Source organism: Canis lupus, chromosome 4 (genome assembly GCF_048164855.1).
Source record: "Canis lupus baileyi chromosome 4, mCanLup2.hap1, whole genome shotgun sequence".
NCBI classification, from domain to species: Eukaryota; Metazoa; Chordata; class Mammalia; order Carnivora; family Canidae; genus Canis; species Canis lupus.
In genome coordinates this window covers 67,257,778-67,272,721 of record NC_132841.1, presented here as the reverse complement: position 1 = coordinate 67,272,721, position 14,944 = coordinate 67,257,778, and the positions used below count along the sequence as shown (strand labels likewise).

The 14,944-nt window shown below is 36.2% G+C and overlaps 1 protein-coding gene across 11 annotated transcripts in view; it reads right to left on the bottom strand.

Moving 5' to 3' along the window:
* Positions 1–247: 247 nt before the first annotated feature.
* The window catches only part of C4H5orf34 (chromosome 4 C5orf34 homolog), a 33,769-nt gene continuing 19,072 nt past the window's right edge, over positions 248–14,944 (bottom strand). For 9 of the 11 annotated variants that reach the window (XM_072824676.1, XM_072824678.1, XM_072824675.1 and 6 more), the window contains 6 exons: positions 14,449–14,518; positions 13,480–13,650; positions 12,986–13,080; positions 11,145–11,243; positions 6,547–6,587; positions 2,093–2,478 (listed from right to left, as the gene is read on the bottom strand). In XM_072824676.1, the coding sequence (XP_072680777.1) occupies positions 2,285–2,478; positions 6,547–6,587; positions 11,145–11,243; positions 12,986–13,080; positions 13,480–13,650; positions 14,449–14,518 (670 nt within the window). In that variant the 3' untranslated portion in view covers positions 2,093–2,284. Of the gene's footprint in view, positions 776–2,092; positions 2,479–6,546; positions 6,588–10,640; positions 10,719–11,144; positions 11,244–12,985; positions 13,081–13,479; positions 13,651–14,448; positions 14,519–14,944 lie in introns of those variants that run through there. The other 2 variants (XR_012030158.1, XR_012030159.1) reach the window with 2 other exon arrangements.

Below are 14,944 nucleotides of genomic sequence, written 5' to 3'. Positions count from 1 at the left end.
CCGCGGCGCTCCGGCGCCCCCTTCGGGACCTGTGGATAATTACTCTTCGCGGCTTAGTGGGCGTGGTGGGGGCCACACGTCCTCGTGGCCGCAGGGACACGGCGGGGTCATCTAATCACGACTGCTAGACGCACGGGAGCTGGCGGGGGGCGGGGGGGACCTGCATAAGTTACCCGGGCTTGACCCTAATTAGCCGGACTCAAGATGCAGCTTTTTTTTTTTTTTAAGATTTTATTTATTTATTCAGAGACACAGGCAGAGACACAGGCAGAGGGAGGAGGAGCAGGCTCCACGCAGGGAGCCCGACGCGGGACTCGATCCCGGGTCTCCAGGATCACACCCTGGGCGGAAGGCGCACGCTCCACCGTTGAGCCACCCGGGCGACCTAAGAGGCAGCTGTTCAATGAGACAATGGCCAGGTCCCAGGCTGTCTTCCTGCCTGAGTGGGCACCAGGATGTCTAGCTTGGCATTGGCTCTAGGAAGCACGGGTGCAAAAGAATGGGCTCAAAAGGGGGGCATTGCCTCCTTTTTCCCTACTTACAGTTTCTCAAAACAAGGGGCAGATGGGAAGCAAAGGCAGTAGTGGCACGATATTAATTTTGTAGTTGTAAGTTCCTGTGGTAAAAAGTGAGGTCTTCAATCTCAAGGGCTAATAACTCGGTCGCGCTCGGTCTCTCCCTCTCGCAGAACCCTAAAGTGTGGCTCCGTGTCTCAGCGATTGGACCGTTCGTTGATTGTCACACTCTTGATTTTTAGCCGGTGACAAAGACTCCACTGGAAGGGAAAATGATACACATTTTAACCCACACAGTGTAAGAGCTAATTAAAAAGAATACATTAACCACAACACGGGGTGCTTTTAATCCTATTAAGGACAGTTTGAATGCAGTAACAATTTCACATTGCCCTTATAGCAGCCCTGGCTGTATAGCACTGTAGGCTTTCTAGAGCTATTGAAGAACAACATGGATGGCTTCCTAAAACCAAAACAACAAAATTGTTACAATTGTTTTCTCTGTAGTCATCCTACAGTCCCACGGCACTGATTCATCTGTACAACACATACTGAATGATCTGTGTGCCAAGCTTAGTGCTTGGTAACAGGTTACAGGATGACTTTATGGAACTCAGGTGCTAGTGGAGGATCTAGACCACAAAAAAAAGTTGGATGGCTGTAGTATGTGCTGTAAAGGAAATAAACAGGGTGATATCATAGAGACTAAGTGGGGGAGGCCCTTCTGAAGAAGTGATAATTTGTGCTGAAGCCTGAAGGTAGCAAGGAGCCAAGTGAGAAGAGCTAACAAGAGAACACTATGCTCATTCAAATCATTGATGTTCTCACTCCTGGTCTATGCTCTGCTTGCTTCATTATTTTTCTGGTTGTTTCCTGTTTTTTTTTGTTTTGTTTTGTTTTTTTAATGTCAAGAAGCTAGTCTTTTCTAGAAATCAGAAGTTAATTAGAACATTTCTGCTATATTGGTCTAATCTTTAAGTCCCTTTAGATGTATGGTTTTGTGCTTTCTCAATAAACAGCACTAGTAAACCACTTCGGATGAGCTATTTTAGTTTCACATACTTGAGTAGCCTAACTTTTTTTTCAGATCTTCAAAAGAATGAAAGTAATTAATGAAACAATTCAGGTGAAATTTGGTGTTTGCTGAAGCACTCAATTCTTAGCTTGAAACAATATTGCCTATCTCTGTCTCTAAAGATCTAATTCTCAGGGCGCCTGGGTGGTTCAGTTAGGTGCCTTTGGCTTAGGAAATGATCCCAGGGTTCTGGGATTGAGCCCCATGTCCGGCTCCCTGATGCTTTTCCTTCCCCTCCCCACTCATGCTCTCTGTTGCTATCTTTGTCTCTCTCTCTCAAATAAATAAAATCTTTAAAAAAAATAAAGATCTAATTCTCTTCTGGTAGTTCTGTTGAAAAATACTTGGAGAGACCAAATACCAAATGACCAAATGCACACAATTCTGCATATTTAAAAAGGAAAAAAAAAAAAAAACCTTGAGGTTTAATAGTGAATGCTTCACAACATAAAACAGCAACAACTATAATTTTATATTTTCTCATGAATCTGAAATAAGAAAATTTTAAAATAGTTCTTTATTAAGAATGCACATTATAAATATATATTTTAAGGTTTACAAGATAGGTACCCTCCAAAGTTAAATGTCATTTTTCATACAATCATTGCACAGAAGTAATATATATAATTTCTTGGCTTACTAGTAATTTTATACTAGTCACTTGAAATATCCTTAAGGTTTATAATTCCATTTTTCACTTTTTAGAATTTGATAGAAGATAGTCAATATCCTGAAGGATTTCAGAGGTTTTTTTCAATGCCACTGATACTCTCTTTTCATTAACTTCTTCCAGCAAGGTCTCTGAAGATTTTGGTTCACAATGGTCAGATGACTGTTCATTTTTTTTGTTAGAAATCTGGTTTAGGATACCACTATTTTCCAATAACACTAAGTTGCTTAGTTAAGGAGTTTTTCTCCAAATTTTTCATTATATAGGTACATTTAATTTCAGAAAGCCTGGTCTTCATATTAAAATATTTCTGTTAGGACCATCTCTTGGATTTATAATAGATTTAGTACTTCCTAGACACACAACGTATCAAGACTGAATCTTAGAACAGAAAATCTGTATAGACCAATCACTAAGAAGGAGATTGAATCAGTAATCCAAAATCTCCCAACAAACAAGAGCCTAGGACCAGTTGGTTTCACTAGTGAATTCCACCAAACATTTAAAAAAAATTCTCAAAGTCTTCTAAAAAACAGAAGAGAAGGAAATATGTCCAAACTCATTTTATAAGTCCAGGATTACCCTGAAGACAAAAACCTGACAAAAACACTACAAGAAAAAAATTACAGCAGTACCTGGCTGGCTCAGTTGTAGGAGTGTATATTCTTGATCCTGGGGTCATGGATTCAAGCCCCACGTTGGGTGTAGAGATTACTTTAAAATATATATATATATATATATATATATATATATATATATATATATATATATATATATATTTTTTTTTTTTTTTAAAGAAAGAAAAAATGACAGGCCAATATCTCTGATGAATATATAGGCAAAAATCTTCAACAAAATATTAGCATATGGACTGCAACAATACCTTAAAATGATTGTATGCCATGATCAATTGAGATTTATTCCAGGAATGCAAGGATGGTTTAGCATATGAAATTCAATCAATGTGATACATCACATTAACAAAATGGATAAAAATTATCTGATTATCTCAGTAGACACAGAAAAATTCTCAATAAACGAGGTATACAGGGAATTTACTTCATGATAATATAGGCCATGTATGACTGACTAGCCCACAGCTAACATCATACTTTGTAGATGCCATTAAATTATATATAGAAGATCCTAACAACTTCCCCCAAAATTGTTAGAACTAATAAATTCAGGGGTGTTTGGGTAGCTCAGTCAGTTAAGCGTCCAACTCTTGATTTCAGCTCAGGTCATGATCTCAGGGTTGTAAGACAGCCCTGTGATGGACTCCAAGCTAGGTATGGAGCTTGCTTAAGATCCTCTCTCTTCCTCTGCCCCTCCTCCTCCTCTCTCTCTAAAACGAAATTAAAAAAGGATAAATTTAGTAAAGTTTCAGGATATAAAATCAATATGCAAAAATCAATTATATTTCTATACACTATTAAACTATCAGAAATTAAGAAAACAATCCCACTTACATCAAAAGGAATAAAATGTCTAGGAATACATTTAAGGAGGTGAAACATTCATGATGGAAACTGAAGAAGACACAAATAAATGAAGATATTTTGTACTCATGAATTGAAAGAATTAATATTGTTAAAATATCCATGCCACCCAAAGCAACCTACAAACTCAATGCAGTCTCTATCAAATTCCAATAGCATTTTACAAAGAAATAGAACAAGCAATCCTTTTTTTGGTAAATATTTTATTTGAGAGAGAGCAGAGAGAGAGAGCATGAGTAGGGAGAAAAAGCAGAGGGAGAGGGACAAGTAGACTCCCTTGAGCAGGGAGCCCAATGGAGGGTTTAATCCCAGGACCCAAAGATCATGACCTGAGCTGATGGTAGATGCTTAACTGACTGAGCCACCCAGGTGTCCTTAGAAAAACAATCCTAAAATTTGTATGGAACCACTAAAGAACCGAAACAGCCAGAACAATCTTAAGAAAAACAAAGCTGGAGGCATCATGCTTCCTGATATCAAACTATCTTACAAAGTTACAATAATCAAAACAGTATGGCATGGGCATAAAAACAGACACATAGATCAATGGAACAGAATAGAGAGCCTAGAAATAAACCCACGCAGGGCACCTGGGTGGCTCAGTCAGTTGAGCATCTGATTCTTGATTTTAGCTTGGGTCATGATCTCTGGGTCATGAGATTGAGCCCAGCATTGGCCTCTGTGCTCAACATGGAATCTACTTATCCCTCTCCCTCTGCTCCTCCCCACTCCCATGTGTGTGCACTCTCTCTGTCTCTCAAATAAATAAAATCTCAAAAAGAAAAAAAAAAGAAAGGAACCCATACAATGCATACATGGCCAATCAATTTCCAACAAAGGAGCCAAGAATATACAATGGGAAAAGATGGTCTCTTCAATAAATGGTGTTGGGAAACTGGACACCTCTCTTATACCATGCACAAAAATCAACTCAAAATGAATTGAAGAATTGAACATAAGACCTAAAACCATAAAACGCCTAGAAGAAAACGGGGTAAACTTCATCAGTCTTGGCAGTGATTGTTTAGATCTGATACCTGAAGCAAAGGCAACAAAAGCAAATGGAACTACATCAAACTAAAAAGCTTCTGCACAACAAAGGACACAAACAACAAAATGGAAAGACAACTTATGGAATCAGAATATATTAGAAATCATATATCTGGTAAGAGGTTAATATCCAAAATACATAAAGAGCTCATACAACTAGATAGCAAAACAAAAATCTGATTAGAAATGGGCAGAGGAACGAAATAGACATTTTTCCAAAGACCTACAAATGGACACCAGGTATACAGAAGGGTGCTCAATAATTACTAATCATTAGGGAAATGCAAATCAAAACCACAATGAGGTATTCCCTCATACCTATCAGAATGGCTATCATCCAAAAGACAATAGTAAAGTGTTGATGAGGATGTGGAGAAAAGAAAACCCTTGTGTACTTTAATATAAATGTAAACTGGTGTAGCCACTGTGGTAAACAGTATGGAAGCTCCACAAAAATTTAAAGAAGAACTACCGTACTATCCAGCAATCCCAATTCTGGATATATAATCAAAGGAAACCACATCAGGATCTCAAAGGAATCTGCACTCCCATGTTCACTGCAGCATTATTCACAATAGCCAAGACATGGAAACAACTAAAATGTCCATTAATAACTGAATGGATAAAAAAGATATGGTACATATATACAATGGAATACTATTCAGTAATGAGAAATAAGGAAATCCTGCCATTTACAACAACACAGCTGGATCGTGAGGGCATTACGATAAATGAAATATGCCAGACAGAGAAAGGCAAATACTGCACACACCACTTATGTGTGGAATGGAACTTTTTAAAAAAAGTCAAACTGACAAACAGTGTAAAAATGATGGTTTCCAGGGGTTGGGAGGTGGATAAAATAGAGACTGGTAAAAGGATATAAACTTTAAGCTCTAAAATGTATAAAGTCTGAGGATCTAATATATAACATGGTGACTACAGTAGATAACATTGTGTCGTATGGCTGAGGTTTGCTGGGAGGATGGAACTCAGATGTTCTTACCAAAAAAAAGAGCAGGGAGGAAGGGATGGATATGTGAGGTGACGTAGGTGTTAATTAACAAGACAGGGCAATCCTTTCACAATATATATGTGTGTCAAGTCACCATGATGTACACTTTAAATAGCTTACAATTTTGTTAATATCTTTATTTTATTTTTTTAAAAAAGATTTTATTTATTTATTCATGAGAGACACAGAGAGAGAGAAAGGCGGAGACACAGGCAGAAGGAGAAGCAGGCCCCAGGCAGGGAGCCCAACGTGGGACTCGATCCCAGGTCCCCAGGATCACGCCCTGGGCCGAAGGCGGCGCTAAACCGCTAAGCCACCCGGGCTGCCCAATATCTTTAAATACCTTACAATTTTTGTCAACTATACCTCAATAAAGCTGAAATTAAAAATGAAAAATTTAATAATAAATATCCTAAAAAAAGAAATAAAAAGTCAGACCTAGGTCTAATTTAGAATATAGTTATTAAAGAGAAAACGTCTCCATAGGAGACCTTATCCCTAGTTCACTGTCCTTTGCCCTATTTAAACCCACTCAAAAGTACAAATATTGACATGATGTACCTTCTATAGATAAGATATATCTTAAATTACAATCTTAAATTTTATTCAGTAAAGCTCCATAATATTTAAGTATGGATTAATATAAGGTACAGAGTCATGCATTAAGCCTAGAATGAAAAGGAAATAATTATGCAGGACAATACATTAAGTTTAAAGGATACAGTTAAACTTCTTTATCTTTTCAAGTTCAGAGGCCACAGACCTGTGTAAAAAGAAAAAGAAAGTTCATGATAGCTGTCTGATTGTTTTATAACCAAAATATTTCAAGTAAGTGTGCTTGATATTTTTTCATAAAGTTTAGAATTTTTTTTACATTTTTAAAATTTAAATTCAGTTCAATTGCCAACATATAGTATAACACCCAGTGCTCATCCCATCAAGTGCCCTCCTTAGTGCCCCATCACCCAGTTATCCCATCCCCCCACCCACCTCCCCTTCCGCAACCCTTTGTTTGCTTCCCAGAGTTAGGAGTCTCTCATGGTTTGTCTCCCTAAAGTTTAGAATTTAGAAAGAAGAGCCCAGAAGTTAAGAATTCTCTGAGCCTAGCTGGCTCAGTCAGGGGAGCATGTGACTCTTGATCTCGGGGTTGTAAGTTAACCTGAGATTACTTAAAAATAAAATCTTAAAAAAAAGAATTTTCTTTACGTTAGCAACACATCAACTTGACTCAACTGATACTTACTGAGCACTTTTAATGAATAAGATAAATGAATAAAAGTTTCTACCTCAAGGACTTTTGAATCAAGTACTGATGTTTGAAGGCATTTTTTTTTTAATAAGCATTTTTTTCTATTTGTTTGAAGCACGGTAAAAAAAAAAATTGGTACACTTTGGAAATTTGGTGGCGTAAGGTACACTGCCATAACTTGAGGGACATTATACAGCTGAAAAAAATTCCCCTGTGTGAAACACTTTATTACCTAATTTTACCTGCCCAAACAGACCACTCGCAAATATTATAGGTCAATAAACTGCTAGCATTCATAAAAAGGTAGCTTTCTCCCTAAAATGCAAGAATTTAAAAGACTGGTATCTAAACAAAGACAAGACAAAAACAAACTGGAATGAAAACCTAGATATCACATCTAAACTAAGGGTTTTCTGTTTGGGTCGTCATACTCCTCTCCCTCCCACTCCTCTAGGACCCTGTCCAGGACCCGCCTGCTACAACCTTTTTTTTTTTTGATTTTATATATTTATTTGCCAGAGAGAGAGAGGGGGCGGGGGTCAAGCAAGGGGAGCGGCAGAGAGAGAGAAGCAGGGAGCCCAATGTGGCACTCGATCCCAGGACCCTGGGATCATGACCTGAGCTGAAGGCAGATGCTTGAATGACTAAGCCACCCAGGTGTCCCTGCTATAACTTTTTAATACTAACCTGGCACACCCTCTGCTTTCCTCCTTAACATTTAGTTAAGACTTTAAAAACCTACTAAAATCCTATCACTTTTATGAAAGGAGTGCTCTCTCCTTCCTTGAATTCCTATAGCATTACGTTAATTAATCATATGCTTATCTGTAATATCTTCTCTTGAACTCTTTAATTTTCTGATCTTCATACCTAGATTGTCTTTTTCAAGAGAAAGGATATTTTACTTTTTCTTCTGTACTTTGCATATATAATAAGACCTCATTTATATAGAACTCTTAGGCAACAGTTTTAGAGAGCCAAGTTTTTACACAATTGAATTAGATGTCAAAACATAGTCCTTCCTCCCTCCCTCCCTTCCCTTCCTTCCTTCCTTCCTTGAGAGGGAGAGGGCCAAGGGCAGAGAGAGAGAAAGAATCTTAAGCAGGCTCCATGCTTAGCACGGAGTCCCATGTGGGGCTTGATCTCACAGCTTTCAGATTATAACCTGAGCCAAAATCAAGAGTCGGACGCTTAAGTGACTGAGCCACCCAGGTACCCCAAACATAATAAGTATTTTCTATTAAATTTATTTATCTATTGTTTTTGTAAACACTGTATACTAAACATTCTCTTCTCCTTGATTGGAAGGGTTAACATTATGAACATTAGCTCTTACCATGTTCCACAGAAACAGACATTGGAGCAATTGGTATGGGGTAGAGGGCTAAATGTGTACAACTCCAGCAGAATCTCTTACATGTGTTCCCTCTTTTTCCTTTAAGCTAGAATGAAATATGAGCAGTGGCACACAGCTAGAAAATAGTGTAACTCAACTAGCTCTCTGCAAAATTAATGAGGACTTTAATATCTAAAGTATCTCTCTATTCCAGTGACTAGAGAAGTCTTCATAGTTCACAAAGCGGTACAGAACTTGTCTGCTTTACTACAGTGAAACACATGCACCCCCTTGTCAACTTGCACTCTTTCCTTGTACGCTAGCCTATGGATGGAGAATGAAAGAGATCTTTCAACATTTTAGTCCAAAGCCTGCTGATTCTTCATACTTTTCTGGTCATAAGCAAACAATACAAACTACCTTTAATGTTGCTGCTCATATGATGAACCAACTTCTTGTGAACTATCTACTGTACTATTTTTTTACTAGCATCCCTATTAAAAAGTTGAATCAGTAAGTTAATAATAGAAGGTGAGGGGGATCCCTGGGTGGCTCAGCTGTTTGGCGCCTGCCTTTGGCCCAGGGCACAATCCTGGAGTCCCGGGATGGAGTCCCACGTGGGGCTCCCTGCACGGAGCCTGCTTTTCCCTCTGCCTGTGTCTCTGCCTCTCTCTCTCTCTCTATGTCTATCATGAATAAATATAAATAAATCTTTTAAAAAAATAATAGAAGGTGAACTGGAAAAAAATACTGAAATAAATTCAGGTAGCTGTTCACTGTGTAATCACTTCTCTTCCTTCAACATACCTTTGACAAGAAAACAAATCACAGTGGATATCTTAGGCTTTGCAAGGGAAATGGAGCTATTGTCAGGGACTGGCTTTCTCTCCCTACTCTTCCTCAATTGCTTTGTCTCTGCCACTCCTTGTTGTCCACCACCACCCCACCACCCCCACCCCACCCCCAGCTGCTATCACCAATATGCATCTCTCTCACACCCTCACATTGGAGTGACAGTTACCCTCTTCAAAGCCTTCATATGAAAAGGCTAGCATCTTACAAGCCTTGTCAGCTGAGCGATGATGGAGTGACCAATCTTAAAGTTATGTACAATTGCCCTTTTATCCCAACTACTTTTTGCGAGCTACTTGGGCAACTTTTCTGCTCCCAAACAGGCGGTAGCTGAAGAATGGAGGATCTGGAAAGCTGAATTCCTTAGGACACCTAAGATATTCAAATAACATCTACTGATTTGATTTGTAGCTCTTTCTCTCACTAATTTAGGAAAAGGTGGTAAGAATCCAAATTAATATCTGTATTTTTTTCACCATGCTATGCTAAGATACCTTACAAACCAGCTTAAAGCTTCCTACATTATTCCTGGCATTCCACTTTTCCCATATAGGTTTCCTCCACTATCCAAAAGTAGAGCATTCCTATGAAAAATTTCATAAACTGAAATGGCATAAAGCTAAAAAACGACTACCATTAATTTTTATGGAAATTTTTTGATCATTCCCACACCCTAAAAATAACTTCTCTTAGGCTTTTTCTGTCACCTGAGGATACAACTTGCTAATGGACACACAAAATAAATTGAGATAAAGCACAGAGGTTTACAGACACGTTCAAAACTATGGTGGCTTAAAGCTAAGATGCTGAGTGTAGTTTCCAGACAAGGAGGTGGGAAGGCCCACTCTGTCTCATTGGGGTGCAAGCTGCCTCTTTAAGAGCTCATTGCAAAACAAAAGCTGAATGCTATTTTCCCTTTTTGCCTTTTCTCTTAAAAGTGAAAAATCCTTTTTGGATTTCTTTTGGTTGGCGAAAACAGGTATATACTCCCATCCAAGTACTAACCAGGCCTGACCCTGCTTAGCTTCTGAGATCAGAGAAGATCAGGCATGTTGAGGGTGGTATGGCTGTAGAAAAATGGGTACATACTAATGTAGGTCTTTCGTAAAAGCAAAGTCATGTAATGTAAACTTTCGAAAAGTGGGGGATACCTGCATATTCAGATTCTGCTCAGAGATCCTAACATTCCTGATGACTCTCCTTTCTGCTCTTTTTTCTACTTAGGAACTTGTAATTCCATCAAGTCTGAGCTCCTTTACTGATCACAAGATCCATTCCTATCGAAACTCACACTACTACTCACACTCTGCCTAACAGATAGCATCTGCTCCACAAAACTATTTTCTCACTTTCTCCACAAGACAAAATATACTTTTTACCTCTGTCCTTACTCCTTCCATAACATGTTTTAATTTTTCTCAATATTCCTTTGAGGCCCAGTTTCAGTCCCCTGCATTCTGAAAGGCACACAGGAAGGACCAAAATACTTTATTTGTTGATTTGTCAGTTAATTTGGGAGAGGTAATTACTATGATAGAAATGATTTCAAAATCAACTTTTTCTGAAAGTTTATTATGTTAGTCAACATTTTATTTCTTTTAATATTACTAAAATGAAAAAAAAATCTCCTTTAAGTTTTTCCGTAAAGTTTTCAGGATGAATTTATCACATTAAAAGAGTTACCCATTTTGATATAAAGTTTTCAGTGCAGTTTTTGACCTTCAGATAAAATAAAATGATGAAATGTAATAAATTAGATATTTGATTAAAGGTAAATTATTTTCAACCTTAAGCTATCAGAAAAAGTCTTAGAGTTTACCATTTGACATTTTAAATTTTTGTGTCTCTTCTACACAGATGAAGTTTGCAAGAAATATAAATACCAATTTTCTTCAAGAACAGAAGATGAAGGATGTGTGGACATCTCTCTCTGACTAGTCTGGGTCAGTCTTCTGCACCATGATATAACTGCTGTCACATATCTAGAATGAAAATATTAAAAGAAATATCTGAAAAATGAACTTGTATATTTAGAAAAGCATTTTTTAAAAAGGAAAAATTATTAAGGCAACTTGGGGGAAAAAGGATAAAGAAATTCCCAAGTGAGGCATTTATTGGGCAATTTTTTGAATCTTTTTTAAAAGGGAATGGAAAAGGCAAATTTTTCTCATTATTTGTCAAGAATAAAATGCTCATGGCCATGATAATAAAGATGAGATTTCAGAATCGAACAAAATATTTGGATTTCATTCAAAATTCAAATTCAAATATCTAGTCTTTTAGTTTTACAAAGTTAAATGAGTTTAATTATGTTTTATAATGAAAATATCTTTACACATTAAGACTGAGCATTTACTTTCTAAAATTAAAAAAAACACACAAAAAACCCACCAAAAATAAAAAAATAAAATTAAACCAAAACACACTAATTCTCCCCTACACATATACATAAATGTGTAATTATATATAACTCATTCAATATACAAAACAAGTATCAAGTTCAATAAAATGAATGGTCTGAAGTGATGGGCTAAAACAAATAGTAATGTTCGCCAAATAATGTATTTTTTTTTAATTATTTTTTTTTAGAGAGAGAGAGAGCGCATATGTGTATGTGTGTGCGTGCGTGCAGAGGGAGGGGTTGAGAGAGAGGGACAGAATCTCAGGTAGACTGAGGCTTATTCCCATAACCTTGAGATCATGACTGAGCGAAAATCAAATGTCTGACACTTCACTGAACCACCCAAGGCCCCCACGACGCTGTATTTTAGATGCAAATTATTCAAACTAGCAATGAATGTTGAAGCATTTAGACCAAAATGCAATAAATTCTAAAAGAAAAATAAATTCATGAAGTAAAAAAGCAATTCTTCTGTGAACATTCTCAAGTAAAAATCACTAATATGTTGAAAACATTGCAAGTTGACTGATTATAACAAATTACATTAATCAAAAACAGAAAAGGCATATTCATAAAAGCTGATTTCAAGAATCTTCTCCATTTTAAGCATCAGTGAATTAATTTTATTCCATTTTACAGAAGTATACATAAGTTTGGCAATTTTTGCAAACTTTATTTCAAACTGGTTAAGGAATTAGTTAATTAAGAAACATAGCTGTCCACATTTGAACTTCCACAGCAAGCCAGTTATACTGAAAACATTTATTTTGACAAACCACTTGAATACAAATGGAAATGATTAAAGCTGACTTGATTTATTTAGTTATGCTAGATGCCAATATTACTGCAAATTCTGAAACCTATTGAAATGATATCATGTACATTATCTACCTGGAAAACCTAAAAATATATATAACATTTATTATTATTTTTATTACTATTATTTTTTATATGTAACATCTAAATAATGTTTGGGGCAACCCACTTGGATACCCGCCCTCTTTGGGGAGCTTTGTACTATCACTCAATAAATTTTGCTTTACTAACACTCAAAAAAGAAAAAAAATTATACGCTTCCCCTCTAAAAGTAAAAGTTACTTAACTATTATGAAAATAATTTTTTAAAAAGATTTTATTTATTCCTGAGAGAAAAAGAGAGAGAGACAGAGACATAGGCAGAGGGAGAAGTGGGCTCTCTGTGGGGAGCCTGATGCAGGACTCGATCCCAGGACCCCGGATCATGACCTGAGCCAAAAGCAGATGTTCAACCACTGAGCCACCCAGGTGCCCCTGAAAATAATTTTTAAAACTGCTTTTCAGTACCTTTCATATGGTCCAGGGTGTTCAATCTGAATTAACTGATCTTGTCCATCAGGAAAAGTTAATTTACACCAACCTAAATTGAGACCTTGATTTACCTTAAGAAGCAAGGAGGAAAGGTAAGTTTTATCATTATGAAACTGAAACAAAACATAAAACACAACAAAAGCCTCTTCTATGTTATCAGTTTAAAAAATAAGTAGGTGAATCATTAAAACTTTATTTTGACTAATTTAAAAGTTATCTTTTACATGAATTATGGGCATTATTGAACCACCACTCTATCAGTCTTTCTCTATATAGCTATCTTTATAAAAATGATTTTTTTTGTCATCTTTTCTGATTTTTGCTAGGAAATCCAATGAGATTAATAAAGCTTCGTGACAGATTTTATATTTCAAAAAATAAATTGAGATAGTGTGGTATTTTATTTTCTTTGTTCTATTTCCACAGATAAAAAACAATAAGAAATAAATTTCAGTCTGAAATATAATCACCTGTCTCTTTTCAGTCAAAGAGCTGAAATTCCAGTTTAAGGTTAGAGTGATGCCATCTAGAAAGAGAGCATGTACTTTGTCATCAGAGTATGCAAGAAATCTTCCCACGCTGGGTATGACCGATTCTCTCAAAAGCACAGGCAATATATTGCTATCATTTATCCCAGGCACCTAAAACCAAGTTAATAAAAATAGCAGGAAAGAGAGTTATCCATTATTGACTTAAATGATCAATAAACTCTGAGGCAACTTTATTCAGAAGTTGAATATTGTAGAATCCTTACATATGTTTTAGTTTTTCCAGAAGTAGATACCCATATTAGTCTATTATGAGCAGATTAAGTTCTAATATATTTGGAAAGTTACTGTTCTTTTTGGAAAGTTACTGTTTTCCATAGAACATAGAAAAACATTAGGAACTACAGCAACATATAGGTTTCTAACTAAATTAGTACAGATATAGAAATGAAAGTCTGAAAATTACTTCCTCTAAGTCAATGTTAAAGAATTTACTTTTACAGTTATGGAAATAGAATAGAATACTGTAATATCATAGTTTAAAATAACTACATTTCCACTTCAAATCCAATCAATTCCTCCGCCCTGCCCCCTCCGCTAAGAAAAAAGAAACAAAAACAAATTATAGACAAAGTATAACATAAAAGCTGGATTTTGCAGTGTTTATCTAGTAAGTGGAGATTTTTCTGAATAAACCACTATTAATGTTAAAGAGAATTTTTCACATGACTTTGATGAAAGTAATTTGAACCTGGAGGTATGTATGCAAACAATAAAACAATTTTTAAAATCTTGCTTTTAAAATAATTTTAAAATTATTAAATTTAAATGGCTGGCTCAGTCAGTGGTACATGTGACTCTTGATCTCAGAGTTGTGAGTTCAAGCCCAAAGTTGGGTATAGAGTTTACTTAAAAATAGAAATCTTGAAAATAATAATAATTTTAAGATACCATCTTCCAGCAGCATATACGATAGTTATGGCTTAAGGAAAGCCTTGTCTTGGCACAGTGTTGAAGAATTCTGTGAACATGAAAAACAGTACTTAAACAGTTGCATAAAATGGCATTTTCCTATTCTAGCAATGCATTCTCACTGCTATACACCATGTTAGGCAAGTAACTCATTTCCACTAAAATATGTTCAGAATACTTTTCTGTCTTTCTTAAATCCTTTATCCCCTGGAAGGGGGTTGCTTTCCTTTGTGTTAATTTCACATAGTTAAGGTTATTCCTCTAATTTTTTAGCAATGAAATGACTCAAAATGGAGAGAATTTTCAGTTGCTCTTTTGTAAGAGGTGATGGATTCACAGCACCTGAAAGGTTCTATATGGTTTAAGAGTGCTGGGGAAGGTTAATCAACTGTCTGTGGGAAATCAAATTAACAATTCTGCTCCTTCAAACCTACTTTGGAAGTTGCTTAGACATAAATTTGTAAAAATAAATAAT